The sequence below is a fragment of the Sprattus sprattus genome (assembly GCF_963457725.1).
Source record: "Sprattus sprattus genome assembly, chromosome: 11".
Lineage (NCBI taxonomy): Eukaryota > Metazoa > Chordata > Actinopteri > Clupeiformes > Clupeidae > Sprattus > Sprattus sprattus.
This window is the reverse complement of record NC_137909.1, coordinates 19,276,569-19,290,852: the sequence shown is the minus strand read 5'-3', so window position 1 is coordinate 19,290,852 and position 14,284 is coordinate 19,276,569. Positions and strand designations below refer to the sequence as shown.

General features: G+C 41.4%; 2 protein-coding genes across 5 annotated transcripts in view; both read right to left on the bottom strand.

The window, feature by feature from the left end:
* Window positions 1-8,919, bottom strand: part of depdc5 (DEP domain containing 5, GATOR1 subcomplex subunit) — a 34,507-nt gene extending 25,588 nt beyond the window's left edge. For 3 of the 4 annotated variants that reach the window (XM_080847971.1, XM_080847973.1, XM_080847974.1), the window contains exons 1-14: window positions 8,782-8,919; window positions 8,332-8,415; window positions 8,081-8,168; window positions 7,881-7,927; window positions 7,672-7,757; window positions 7,331-7,414; window positions 6,984-7,033; window positions 6,717-6,786; window positions 6,547-6,625; window positions 6,290-6,351; window positions 5,812-5,881; window positions 5,598-5,670; window positions 5,204-5,307; window positions 4,665-4,739 (exon numbers count right to left, since the gene is read on the bottom strand). In XM_080847971.1, coding sequence (XP_080704097.1) covers window positions 4,665-4,739; window positions 5,204-5,307; window positions 5,598-5,670; window positions 5,812-5,881; window positions 6,290-6,351; window positions 6,547-6,625; window positions 6,717-6,786; window positions 6,984-7,033; window positions 7,331-7,414; window positions 7,672-7,757; window positions 7,881-7,927; window positions 8,081-8,168; window positions 8,332-8,401 — 958 coding nt within the window. In that variant the 5' untranslated portion in view covers window positions 8,402-8,415; window positions 8,782-8,919. The remainder of the gene's footprint in view (window positions 1-4,664; window positions 4,740-5,203; window positions 5,308-5,597; window positions 5,671-5,811; window positions 5,882-6,289; window positions 6,352-6,546; window positions 6,626-6,716; window positions 6,787-6,983; window positions 7,034-7,330; window positions 7,415-7,671; window positions 7,758-7,880; window positions 7,928-8,080; window positions 8,169-8,331; window positions 8,416-8,781) is intronic. The other variant, XM_080847972.1, reaches the window with a different exon arrangement.
* Window positions 8,920-9,884: 965 nt separating this feature from the next.
* rab36 (RAB36, member RAS oncogene family) lies at window positions 9,885-14,013 on the bottom strand (the record flags this gene model as incomplete). Its single annotated transcript, XM_080848036.1, has 10 exons — window positions 9,885-9,937; window positions 10,385-10,498; window positions 10,694-10,784; window positions 10,951-11,032; window positions 11,365-11,416; window positions 11,506-11,570; window positions 11,686-11,787; window positions 12,007-12,081; window positions 12,392-12,483; window positions 13,945-14,013. The coding sequence occupies 10 exons, from the start codon at window positions 14,011-14,013 to the stop codon at window positions 9,885-9,887; spliced, it is 795 nt and encodes a 264-aa protein (XP_080704162.1).
* Between the last annotated feature and the right edge of the window lie 271 nt (window positions 14,014-14,284).

The window sequence follows — 14,284 nt, the reverse complement described above, 5'->3', positions numbered from 1 at the left end:
GTGGCACTGTAATGTAACCAAGGAAAAGTTTTGAACCATTTCTCTTGAAAAGACAACACAGTTATCTCGCTTCTGCACTACTATAAGCTTAGGGTCAGGTTGTGCAGGCTTTGTGCAGGTGAGGATGTCTGAAACATCAAATCCCTGGGGCTCAATATCCTGTAACATATGACATGAAAACTTGTCACTCTCTGAAATAACAATCCTATTAAATGAATGTATTGATCAATAATGCTCTTCACAGCTAAATTATGTTCCCTTGTGTTCTCACCTGCTCATTTGCCTGACTGCTGCCCTCATCATGTGACCCTCTGTGAGGAAACCACAGCAACCAAATTACTTACTTTACACAAGATCTCTCATTCAAAACTAAATACTAGGCACAATGAGCAATGTCAAGATAAGTCAGCACTTTTTGAAAGGGCATCTACAGTTTTATTTACACTTAAAACCCATAACTGGGATTCTGGGATTCCTCGGAATTAAGAGTATGTTACAAATTAAATGAATTATTATTTATATTATTATTATAACAATGCCTAGAGTTTGACAACCCCCCAAGTGCTATAGTAGAGAATCAAGTGGTTTCAGTCCTAAAACTCTTATGGAATACTACAGAGTAGTATGCAGTTCACAGAACGTCAGTGTTCTGACAGTGTATGGCATGCACAATTTTGTTTGAGGTCTCTTACCTGGTCATCTGTGCCTCCTGCGCTGCCTGTCTCTGTGCTCTTATCCCTCACTTTGGCCATCTGACCCTTCGTCGCCTCCTCTGTCTCCTTCTTCTTCTCTCTCTCTCTGGTCATCTGACCCTCTGTCTCCTCCTCGCTCTCCTTCAATTGCTCTGTCACCTCCTCTGTCTCCTTCTTCTTCTCTCTCTCTCTGGTCATCTGACCCTCTGTCTCCTCCTCGCTCTCCTTCAATTGCTCTGTCACCTCCTCTGTCTCCTTCTTCTTCTCTCTCTCTCTGGTCATCTGACCCTCTGTCTCCTCCTCGCTCTCCTTCAATTGCTCTGTCACCTCCTCTGTCTCCTTCTTCTCTCTCTCTCTCTGGTCACTTGACCCTCTGTCGCCTCCTCGCTCTCTTTCAATTGCTCTGTCACCTCCTCTGTCTCTTTCTTCTCTCTCTCTCTGGTCACCTGACCCTCTGTCGCCTCCTCGCTCTACTTCAATTGCTCTGTCACCTCCTCTGTCTCTTTCTTCTCTCTCTCTCTGGTCACCTGACCCTCTGTCGCCTCCTCGCTCTCTTTCAATTGCTCTGTCACCTCCTCTGTCTCTTTCTTCTCTCTCTCTCTGGTCATCTGACCCTCTGTCTCCTCCTCGCTCTCATTCAATTGCTCTGTCACCTCCTCTGTCTCCTTCTTCTTCTCTCTCTCTCTGGTCATCTGACCCTCTGTCTCCTCCTCGCTCTCCTTCAATTGCTCTGTCACCTCCTCTGTCTCCTTCTTCTCTCTCTCTCTCTCTGGTCATCTGACCCTCTGTCTCCTCCTCGCTCTCCTTCAATTGCTCTGTCACCTCCTCTGTCTCCTTCTTCTCTCTCTCTCTGGTCACCTGACCCTCTGTCGCCTCCTCGCTCTCTTTCAATTGCTCTGTCACCTCCTGTCTCCTTCTTCTCTCTCTCTCTGGTCACCTGACCCTCTGTCGCCTCCTCGCTCTCTTTCAATTGCTCTGTCACCTCCTCTGTCTCTTTCTTCTCTCTCTCTCTGGTCACCTGACCCTCTGTCGCCTCCTCGCTCTACTTCAATTGCTCTGTCGCCTTCTCTCTCTTTCTGGTCACCTGTCCCTCTGTCGCCTCCTCTCTCTCCTTCAATTGCTCTGTTGCCTCCTCTGTCTTCTTCTTCTCTCTCTTTCTGGTCACCTGACCCTCTGTCGCCTCCTTGGCCATTTCCCTCTCTTTCCCTCTTCTCCTGATATATAAAAAAATATTAAATGGGTTGAGAGAGGTGGTATCGATATCAGTTTTGGAGAATATGTGTTCCCTCACCACAAAGTTGTAAAGCATTTTAAACTCCTTTTGCCCACTTGCTAGCACATTTAGACTGCTACACATTTTTGTATAAAATAATAATAAAAATACCATTATTATTATTATTATTATTATTAATAATAATAATAATAATAATAATAAAAATAATAATAAATATAGCTGCAAGCAGCAATGGAGGGTTCATGCAGCGAATCGGCCAACTTCGATTGGCTGTTGAAGGCGAATGCTTTCAGAACGCAATGCAGTGATAAAGCATGGTCTTTAGAAAGTCCGTGCCGATTTTGGTAAAGATCGGATCAAGTTTGCGACCTGTGCAAACTTTTTAGTGTTTTGGATTAAATTGAGGTCAAAGGTCACCAAATATATTGATTGTCCCCCAGATGGGGTCAGCAGTTCATGTACCAAGTTTGGTTTTGACACATTACAGGGTTGCCGAGATATGAGCTCACTTCCTGTTTGGCGGCTTCACCGCCTAATTCGGTTGGCTGCTACTGGCGAACGCTTTCATCAATTGTTCCATAAACTAATGCAGTTATAAGGCATGGTCTAATGATGGTCTGCGCCAATTTTGGTGAAGATCAGATCAAATTTGTGACCTGTGTTTGCTTTTTAGTGTTTTTGACTAAATTCAATATGGCGCCCTGATCAATTATGATAATGTCACATATTTGCATGTGTCAATCTAAAGACCTCCAAGAGCATGTATGGATCCCACTAGTAAGTTGAAATTCCAAACACATCAACAGCTACAGGCCAAAATGCATTTTTTGTAATTACAGCGCCACCTAGAGGTCAAAGGTCACCACATTTCTTAAGCGTCTTCCTGATGAGATTAGCGGTCCATGTAGTAAGTTTGGTCTTGATATATGAAATCGTTGCTGACATATGAGCCCACGTCCTGTCTGGCGACTTCGTCGCAAACATTGATTGGCTGTCATGGGTTAGTTGCGAAGATGTAATTCAGTATCCTTTGTGAGGCTTGGTCTGAAGATGATTTGTGTCAAGTTTGGTGTTGATCGGACAAAAATTGTGACCTGTGAAAAATGTTGAAGGTTTTTGAGAAAATCCAAAATGGCGGAAAATCCATCATGGCGCAAAATGACGTCATAGGGTGCGTTGAACTCGTGCTGGTCCAAGGATTCCAAGGATGCCTCATTTTTGAAAATCAAGCCAACGGGTCAAAAGTTACGTGTGTGAACGTACGTCCAACTTTGACCTGTTGGTGGCACTAGAGCGCTACATCTGCCTACATGAAACTTGGTGAAATGAATCATGGGACTGTCCCCAATCAGTGTGCCAAATTTCACAACTTTTTACCAGACGGTTCTATGGGCTGCCATAGGATCCCAGCACAGAATCATAATAATAAGAAAACATAGAAACACAATAGGTTTCTGCAGCTTCGCTGCATGAACCCTAAATAATAATAAGAAAACATAGAAACACAATAGGTTTCTGCAGCTTCGCTGCATGAACCCTAAATAACAATAATGCTGTTTCAATGTTTCCTACGAGCAAGCCTACTCACATGCACCATCATTAACCGTTGTGTGTGTGTGTGTATGTGTGAGTACAGTACAGGAGTGCACGCTCAAAAGGAGTGGTGTAACCTCTGAACTAGCCCACAGGAGCTAGCTGTCAATGGATGACATCTCTAAGTAAATGAATGCATTCCCCCAAAAAACTGTATGTGTGACTGTATGGGAGCAAACAGCAATTTGGTCTCTGTACTCACATTGCATTTTACCCACCCGTAACCGAGTACGTTTGAGGCAGTGTGTTCTAGAATCTTAGTTTGAGGACGTCTATCGCTGCCATTACAACGTAGCCTATGCTAATCATATAAAGTTCACATAGTTAGCTAGCTAGCTCTTACAAAGCGGGAAATAAATATCTGGCATGAATCAGTAATTATTCAGATCGTCTGGTTTTACTCTACATAGCACACCAACGATACTGTTTGAATGTGAAATTATGGTCTCAATCGAAAATAATTTTGTTTCTCCACTGACACCTCTTCATTCTGAGGGTTTGTATGGGGAAAGTGAATGTCCCTCTCCACTTTAAATGGAGGCGTAAACTATCCAGGTAGTGAACAAATATAAAGTGGATGATAACACCTAACTTAACAATACGGGTATTTACCTCCTTATCGTCAGGATTTTTACTCCTTTTGACTTTTGGCTCCTTTGACGACCAACAATTAAAAATTGTTGTCTGGCCCTGGCTGCCTTTCAGTGTCCTTTTCATATCCATTCATGTACAGTTAGCATTAGTCTTCTCTTACTATTCATTCCCAGCGACCTCGCGAAATAGTTCGGGTAATACCAAGTAGTCGGTGGGCTGGGGGGGGGGGGGGGGGGGGGGGGTACATTACAGATTATCAAAACATGATACTATCTTGCTGACAAAATAAATGAATAAAGAAAACAAACAAGGTATTAATTCAGAATATTTCATTTTTTTTTTCATCTGAATTATGTGTGATGATATTGAGGGGGTTATATTAGCTGGATCCGATTATTGAGGGGGTTATAACCCCTCTAACCCCCCCGTAAATTACGCCTATGGAGAATAATCACCAGCAGTATCATTACAGACATGTTGGTGAAGACACACACACACACACTAAAATATGGTCATGTCATGAACAAAGTCAGTGACAGATGAGGACTCACCGTTGAAAGAGAGGTTGATAGCCTCAAGGTAGTTCCCCTGAACTGCTGTGGAGTTCTGACCACAGGGGAAGCCATCTGCCACACAGATATATACACACACACACACACACACACACACACACACACACACACATAGTAATACGCTTATGAGAGAAATTTTGAACAATAAAATGTGTTAATGAAGTTCATCTGTTGTTCATCTGCCACTGAATACCTGCAAGACCTAAATGTAGTTTGCAACTAGAAAACTGAAAATGTCGCAAGCATTGAGTGAGCACTGAGGCTTAGGCCCTTTAAGCTTAATATTTTAGAACCACAAAGAATTCAGATAGAACCTCTCAAAATGTATACAACACATGAACTGCTTTATTAACAGATTGAAACTATATATTTAACATTTTTAAGAGGGTATAATAATGGGCCAAGATATTGTAAATGACTAGCTGTTTCTTTGTCTTTGAATGTATGTGTATGTGCGCCATTTGTGTGTGTGCCCATGTGTGTGTGTGTGCGTGTGTGAGGGCGTAGGTATGTTGTACCTGCTCCTTTGAGGCGCACCAGGACAGGGTACTGGATGAAGAGTTTCTTGATGGTGATGACGAGAGATGTCCACTCATCTCGCCTTTCATTCTGAGCCACCACTCTACATCACCCACCCAACACACAAACTCAATGTCACATATCACAACACTGTGAAAAACAACGGACAAAACACAATGTTACATAATCCAACACTAGAAAATACATAAAAACCCAAAGGACAGCAGCACCAAAAGAACACTACACCCAAACTGTAGTGCTTTCTGTCTGTCTCTTGCTCTCTTTTGCTCTCTCTCTCTCTCTCTCTCTCTCTCTCTTCTGCTCTCTCTTCTGCTCTCTCTCTCTCTCTCTCTCTCTCTCATGAATAAACTGCGCATGTTGGAGCTGTCGGACCTGTAGAAGTCCTCATAGAAGCGTCCCTCATGGTCCTGTCGGATAGAACCCCTCAGGATCTCAGGAAACTCATCTGAAAGAGGAGAACAGGAAGAGCAGGTAAAGGACCCAGAAAAACCATCCTTCACTCAAACCAAAGGAGCTTATCTGGCCAACATATCTTAACACATTAGATCTGTTGGCAGTGTTTTAAGAGGAGGTAATGTGATCTCACCTTGAGATTTAGCAGAGTAGAAGGTTCGAGAGAAGAGCACCACCGTCACCTCATGGCTGCAGTTCTTCTCCTGTTAGTGAGTCAATGAGTAGCATGGGTCAGAAAGCTGTCAAATACTACACAGTCAAGTCACTTCTTCAAAGCAGGACTGATAATACATTTTGCGATAATTTGATCAAATAATACAATAACATAAATACATGTGCCAGCCAAAACAAGATTAGAGGGTGACCGAGATACAGGCCAGTAGTTTATGGACATAACTTTGAGGCTGGTAGTAACTGGTAGCTTATCAATATAACTACAACTTGTGATACCAATACCAATAATTGCATAATAATAATAATACACTAGCACTAGAGGGGTCTGGGATTTAACTAACAAATATCATTTCTATAAACAAATTGCACTTTTGCAAAATTTTAACAAATGTCAAATGTCTATAAACAGTTCCTGGCCTCTCCTAGCCTTTTCTCACCTTCCACTTGGCAAAGAGATCTGACAAGAAACCATTGACTGCCTTTTCAAAGTAAAGGTCTCCTGTTAATGAGATTTGCAAAGAAAAGCTTAATAGAGACATTTGTACTGTAAATACAGACATGTGTGTAGATAGCTGACAAAGAAAACACGGCTAATACATGACTTTTAGCAGCTCTTAGAACCAACAGCTTTACAGACACACTGTAAATAAAAAGGCAAACACATACAAAAAAAAACTGGTTGTGGCAGATTTACCATAGATGTCGAAGTCCCACATTTCACAACTCATCTGGATGAAGATGTAAACCATCGCTGAAGTGGACCGGAAAACCACCTGGATCAAAAGAAGAATGAGTACATTTGAAAATGATCTGAGGTAGCATAGCTGAAGAGTGTGCACAATATGACCAGTGTGTGCTTCTCACCCTGGTGTCCTCACTGATGTACCCACACGTGACCTTCTCACCTTTGACCCACAATTCACTAGCCTGGGCCCTACATGGGAAGAAGGAAAGCATGAAGAGGTCACATAGATATTAGGTCTCACAAACATACCATCACATATAGTATATGCATTCAATACCACATAAATATGTACACATGCAAACCAATAAACAGGTTGCAATCACAACACAGACAGATCATACACAAGCACGGCTGACAAACTGATGGCAAAGGGCCAATGAAGCTACCTGATGCCAGCAAACTCAACCTTCTGGGTCACGTATGCACAAGTACTGACCTGGAGAAATGAATACACAACAGTATAAAAGACTCAATTTAAAACTATACCACTATTATATCACACACACACACACACACACACACACACACACACACACACACACACCAAACATGCACACCAAAGCTAACACACACAGGTGTGTAGTTATGTTTGGGCACTGCCCATACTAAAGGGTCCACTTTGAATCCAATTCCCTGACCATACACAAAATACACAATCACTAATTTTAATCCTACACAACATCGTGACAGTCACAAACAGAAACACGCACATACCCTCACACACAATCCTTACCAAACTCTTCTTAAGCCTCCACATGTCTCCTCGACCAATGTACTGATCTTTGAAGGTGAGCTCCACAAGATCAAGGGTGACATCCTATAAAAGAAGGAATAACTACACATCTCATGCTAACTCAGTTTCAGCACAAACACAGAGCAATGATAGGAATGGTACTAAGACAATGGAGGATAGAGATGGGATACTCCGTGAAGGCAGATGTGTAATCACAGGCACACCTTCTCGGCAGGCGTGGAATGTGATGTACTGTCACCCGAGCAAGAACATAATAAAAGAAAGCTTTAAGCATGGTAAGATGGATAGATAAAGGAAACTAATCTTTGCAAAAGGATCACCTTAGGATCCACAATGTTGATGATGACATCCTGGTAGGCACGGAGTTTGAAGGCCTGGGCCACTGTCTGGTCAACACTGATTGTCTCTGATAAACACACAGGTAAATAAATAGAAATGCTAGGTATTGAAGAGAGTCATTCTTATATGAAGCAGGTCTGTATTTTAACTTAAGGTAGGGGCTGAAGAAGGACAGGATAACTTGGAATACCTTTCTGCAAGTCTTCTTTCAGGCTTTTGACTTGCAGTAGAAGAGGACTGATGTTGAAAGGGAAACAGAAATGTCCATGGAGGAGAAAGAGAGAGAAAGAGTAACATATCTGCACAACTGTGCACTGTAATCCTGCACATCTTGGTTCAGCTGAATGTGATATAGCAGGTGTATCAAAGAACCAAAGCAATCCAGCTCACCTGTACTCGTCGTTGGGATGTGCAATCTCTACAATGTCCCCAAGGGCTACCTGTTGGAACACCTTGGGATTCATCATCAGCTCATCATCTAGAAGAGGACGACACAGCACAGCACAGCACAACATGGCCACTTAATAAAAACCTGACAGACCTTTCTTGTCTCTTTGTCCATAACATTCGGAGGAATGAGGACACTCTGAATGCTTATCATTTAAAATAAAAACAAGTGTGAGTATGTTTTTGTAACTTACCACTTCCACCAAAGCCTTTCTTATGAACCACCAGCTTGTAAGATTTGTTTGTCTTCATTGTGATGGTCATCCTGCTGACCTAGGCTAAGGAGGGAAAGCCATAATTGGTTTAACTGTATAAGATTTCACTCACATTCTGCGTCGGAAATAAAATTATTTGACTAAATATTTATCATATATGATTTTAGGTAACCTTTAATATTGTTTTTGTTTTTATACAGTTAGCTTTAAATTATAGTCACGGCACGACAATACCTTAGCGTGCTTAGATGGCAACAACAGCAATCATTTATGCAAAATATAAATTGACTCAAAACGGCGGAGGCCTGATTGTGTTTTGACAGGGCGGAGACGTCGCGTGCTGCTGACAAACTTACTGCTAACTGCAATGCTAACATTAGCTTGTCTCATTTTCAGTTTCTAGTTGCGTGTGAGAAGTTGCAAACATACCGTCAGCAGTTCCTACCCAAACTCCTTGTAATGGCGGGTTTATGAGAGCTAAATCATTGCACAAGTTATTGAAGGATGCAAACGTTTCTTTTAATCTTCAAGGCATTTCTTTCAATGGAGCACGTCTAACAGTCTAACAGTTTTGCTCACTTCCGGGACTGCGAGCTCACAGGATAAAAACAATGTACAGAAACCCCGCCTCGAATGTGTGTTCCTCTCTGTGATTGGATTACAATGCCTGCAAACTGGACATACATTGGCAGAAGCATTCCGTCTATTCATTGGCCCCCGCATCCCAGTCATCAATAATAATCTCTATCCTTGTCATGCTTAACGATGTTATATCCGAGTATTTGTTACTTTGCTTTCACATCTCTATTCACAACAAAAATGCATAGCATTCATGAACTATCAATGTGACACGGCTTTCCAAATATGCTTTTTCCTCGTATATTGTATTCACCGCAGATGTATCTCATCACTGCAGGCAACAAGTAAGGGATAATGTATAGAACGCAGGTCATTGTCGGGAAAATAAGCCCCGACAGGGCGAACAGCACCCCGACGCGAATAACTCGAGGTATCAAAAAGCCGTATTAATACAGTAAAACAGCTCAATCAGGTACGTGAGGAAATTTTATTATCCATCATCTGTCTTTCAACTGCCTAGAAAACTCATAGGAAAATGAACTGTCTGCCACTGAGTCCATTGTTATAAAATAAAAAAGAAAAATAGTAATAATAATAAATCAACTAAACTATTTTAAAAGACAAAATATTTTATCATACTTTCATGATCATAGATGTTAGAGCAGACTGATATTGTACTGCCTTTTTATGCCACAGGGCTGTATCACAATACTGATCTAATAGAACATGGAACGTCCATGATTGGCACTGACACATGTACACATATTTCATGAATTACATTCATTGCATATACTGTATTGTACAGAGGCAGTGACTGAGATTATATATTCCCTCTCATAAGACATGAAGATGTCTTCCGTCTTTTGCAATCAGTCTCTTCTCCTCTCTGTTCATTCCCTTTCTCCTCTCTTGTGAAGCTGTGTCTTTGCTTCCTCCATCCTGGGGTTGTGGCTTCAGCAGCATGCCTTTTTCTCCTCCTTGCCCTGAGTCTCCTCCAGTGACACCCCTGAGACAAGACATGAATGCAGAAGTGTTTTCACCAAGATGGTTGCTGACTTTCGTTAAACACATTAAAGCACATCCTTTCCTAGCTGCCCGAATTCTCCAATTTATGGAGAAGCACAAAATATCAACCTGCATTTCATGTTTTCCTTGGGGTCCAGCAGAGGTCGAAATACAGATTCAGATTTAGAGCCTTAATGTACCAGTCAACTTCCAATGCAGTACACAGACTGCCTCAAGCAAATCACACCATTACAGAACAACTATTCTTTCAGGAAGGGTACTGAGCCAACAGTTACAAGCATAACCAGCCACAGAGAGGCAAGGAAGACAGCCACTCAGAAAGCTTAGTAATGTTTTCTAAAAACATCATGTCATCCTTCCTTCTGTAAGAAAAAAAGCTCCCCGCTTTTATTTGCAGTTAAAAGATATTTTCTTGAGGTAATCGTACTGAGGATGTCTCCCTGGCCGATGCTCTGTGTGACTGCTCCCTCTAGCTCCTTCAGGATGGCGTCCTCAAAGGATAATGCCGCCACACGGAAGAAGAACTCGTTCACGTTGTCTCCTAAAAAAACATAAAGCCAAAAAATTATACAGATAAGCTCAACACAAACTGAATATTTATTAATGACCAATGCCGCATTTGCATGGATGAACTCTCCCCTATCCAAAAAAGCTTGGTTATTCCATCTGTTAGTAAAATAACAATGCAACAGATAATGGTATGATGGTGTTATAGTGTAGGGATTCATTTTATTACCTGTTTTGGATGACACCATCCAGAACTCAGCCTGTAACTCTGATGCCAATTTGATGGCATCTCTCTCTAAACCGTCCCGTATCTTTGGAGACTGGAACATCAGTTGAGAGATTAGTAATAACTCAATACACAGAGTATGATTACTGTGAGTTAATTGTGTGTGTGTGTGTGTGTGTGTGTGTGTGTGTGTGTGTGTATGTGTGTGTGTGTGTTTGTGTGATTGTGTTTTTGATCGTGCCCAAGATATGTGATCTCACCAGCAGGTCACTCTTAGTCCCAACCAGGAACACAGAGCAGGAGTTGGGTTCATTCTCCCCCAGCGCCTCCACCAGCCACTGCCTGAGGGAGGTGACAAACAAGACAAACACTGTTCTCAACACCAGCACTGCCAGTCATACCTACGCCACAGTCTTCCAGCTACAGCAGTGTTTCTCAAAGGTGCACTAACATAGACTAAAATGCAGTTTCAGTTCACTGCTGTCTATACTGTATGTTCATTTAGTGGGCTTGTATACATCACTGATGTTGTTTAAAGCTGCAGAGTTCTGTATATAGTATGGCCAAAACAAATCTAGTATTTGTTCAGAGAATGACTAACAAGAGAATATAAGCAAGCAAAGGCCTTTGTGTCAATAGGAAACATTTTAGCGAGCGTAAATTACTCATCTTACCGAGTGTGTTCCAAAGTTCTGATGTCCGACATGTCAAAGACTGTAATAATTACTGTAAAAAAGATGCAAAACAGCATTATTACAGATCAAAAGCAGATGAATGTATGTTTAGCTACATTATATTGTGCTGGGAGATGTTACCATGTGCTCCTCTGTAGTAAGCTGAGGCGATGCATTTAAATTTCTCTTGACCCGCCGTGTCCCAGCTAACAAAATCAGAAAGTTGACATTGATGTCTTATCTTACAAACTAGATAATGATTTCAAGTTCAAGCCTGGAAATGATATCCAAAATAATATCCTGAACATACACACCACTCACATCTGAAGAGAGAAGGGCGTCCCGGAGAGCTCAAATCTCTCAATCTCAAAGTCTACCCCAATAGTGGCTTTATAGTCCCTGTCAAACACATCCTTACAAAACCTGCAGGGAAGGAAACAGAGTACTTTGCTAAAAATGTAAACATTAAATTATCTAAAAAGACAGCATGAACAAGTTCAGGTAATATTTGATTATAAGACGTACAGTATATTTACTTTCAGTCCTATCTCTTGTTGGACGCACAAACATCTACCATTTGGCTTTTCAGATATAACACAACAGTTGTGCCAACATCTCAGTGAGTCTTCTAACCAAGCGCACCTGTTAATTAGACAGGTCTTGCCCACATTCAAGTCTCCAACCACCACAGCTTTGGACATCTTCAGCCTGTCCCACCTTCAAAGAAATAACAGAAAACCAAGATGTATCCAATAGAGACTTCAATTACATCAATGAAATGAACAAAAAGGAGGTAAGTGAGTAACCAAAACAAATATAAATGTGCACACATAACTTTTAAATCAACCACACATGCATGGCACCCCAACACACACATTTAAATTATTAATTTAAATCTGCCAAACACATTTCCAACATAAAGGATTCAACTATTTTCAGATAGTATACACTCTTTAACACTTAAGAGTAGAGAAAACATCACACTCACACACACACACACACACACACACACACCAGTACAACTCACGCCTGTTGTCGCTCAGCCCTCTCCTTGCACACACTCTTCGCCTGGCTGTTCCAGTCATCTTTCGTCTGCAGACATGCCTGTGGGTTATAGCACTACAAGGAAAAGAAACAACACACTTGAGAAGATGACAGACTATAAAGTCTACGGTCAATAAATTACTATGTGTTGTGTCTATAATTACTTTGCCGCCTGCTTCATGCCCTACATACGGTATACATGATTTGATAATAGGGGTTTATAACTTTTAAAAAACAGGAGTCTTTATAGATGCCTGTTCTTAGGCTATCAATGTTATAAAGTCTTCAAAATCCTAAAAAAGAGCTTTGGATGCCAGTGGCTGACTTCATGAGGGTAACACAACCCCAGCATGAGGATTTCTGGCATCATGAAGTCAGGGGCTTCGACCAAGAGGCTAACTTCATTGCTGTAACAACATTTAAGATTTTGAGGTTAGAGTAATTTGCTTACCTGAAATCTGTCACAATTAATTTAAATAATCAGTACAGCAATTACAGAACAGAATGAGTCTTTGGATGAACAGCAGACCTAACCCAAACTTATTTAAAAAAGGACAACAAAAACTGGGCTATTGCCAGTTGCCATGGTGCGTCTGCTGTGTCCTGTTCAGTGGCAAAACTGTGATGTTTGCTAGATATTACGTAAATGGAGTGTTAAGCGTGAAGTCCTATGATTTCTTGAAGGAAATTAATTTGCAGGCTGAAGGGGTGCCATCTGTCTATAATTTCCTGCCGTGTCTGTGGTGCTCATTGGCATAAATAACTCTTTCTTCAAAGTGACCTTAAATAAATGTCATTCAAACTTAATATTAGTGTGGTACTGCACCATAGAAATCTCATCTGTTTGCCACATAATGCGTTTATAAGATGATATTGCTAAAAATGAAACAAAATGATTTGTCAATGTCAACAAAATACATTATGTGAAGGCTCATAAAAATATTGCACTTTGACACGTCGGGTATAAACTGTGCACACATAGATATCCTATCTCCATGGTTTTGATTAGGTACAGGCAGGCAACAATGTGACCTGGAAAAAGTATTTTGGAGGATGTAGAGAGGTGGTGTGCTTGTGAGCATGTGAGCTTGGAGAAAAATAATTATGAAGGAGTAGAGAAGGTGATGTGGAACACCAAGAGGAATCAAGTAGCACAGAGTAATATGAGGTTTATGGGAGGAGACATGTTGGACAGAAAGAAATGCGGTCATAAAGCACGGACAGAATTAGTTTCAGTCCTGTGATCTGCAGCGAAGACAACACTGAGGCCTCTCTGTTCAGATCACACATTTCCAATAACGGCAGTCTACATTGAAGACTACACTCACAGGACGCCCCCTACACTACACGTATAAATTATAAAGAATATAGCAGGAAAACATAGGAACCATATGTGACTTTGTGTGTTTTGACGGAAACGTGATTTAGTGGAGATTCAAATTGTATTTGAAGCTCATGACACCGTGGTTTACTTTAATCCAAGCATGGGTGGATCGTAGGAATTCACATAACTATCTGACATTTAGGGGATTCTACCTTTGGGAAGTCACAGATTACCCTGTCTCGGCTGACAGGTGGGCAGAAGTGCATCCTACCGTCTAGCATCCGAGCTCGGAAGGCACTTGGGATCTGCAGAGGGTGTTGAGAGCATAAAGAATATGTTTTAACCCTCTGGCTAGTCAACCATGTAGGCTACATTCACATGAAAAGGACAACGAATTTCTGACGTATGATAGCTAAGATCTTATATTAGGGAACGGTAACGTTATCTACTGTTCTCAATAAAATTCAGCTGCGGCTGTTTTGCGGTCGTAACTAGAGGCAGATTAGTGTAACGTGTCTACAAAACGCACATGGAGCATTTAAGTACCTGGCA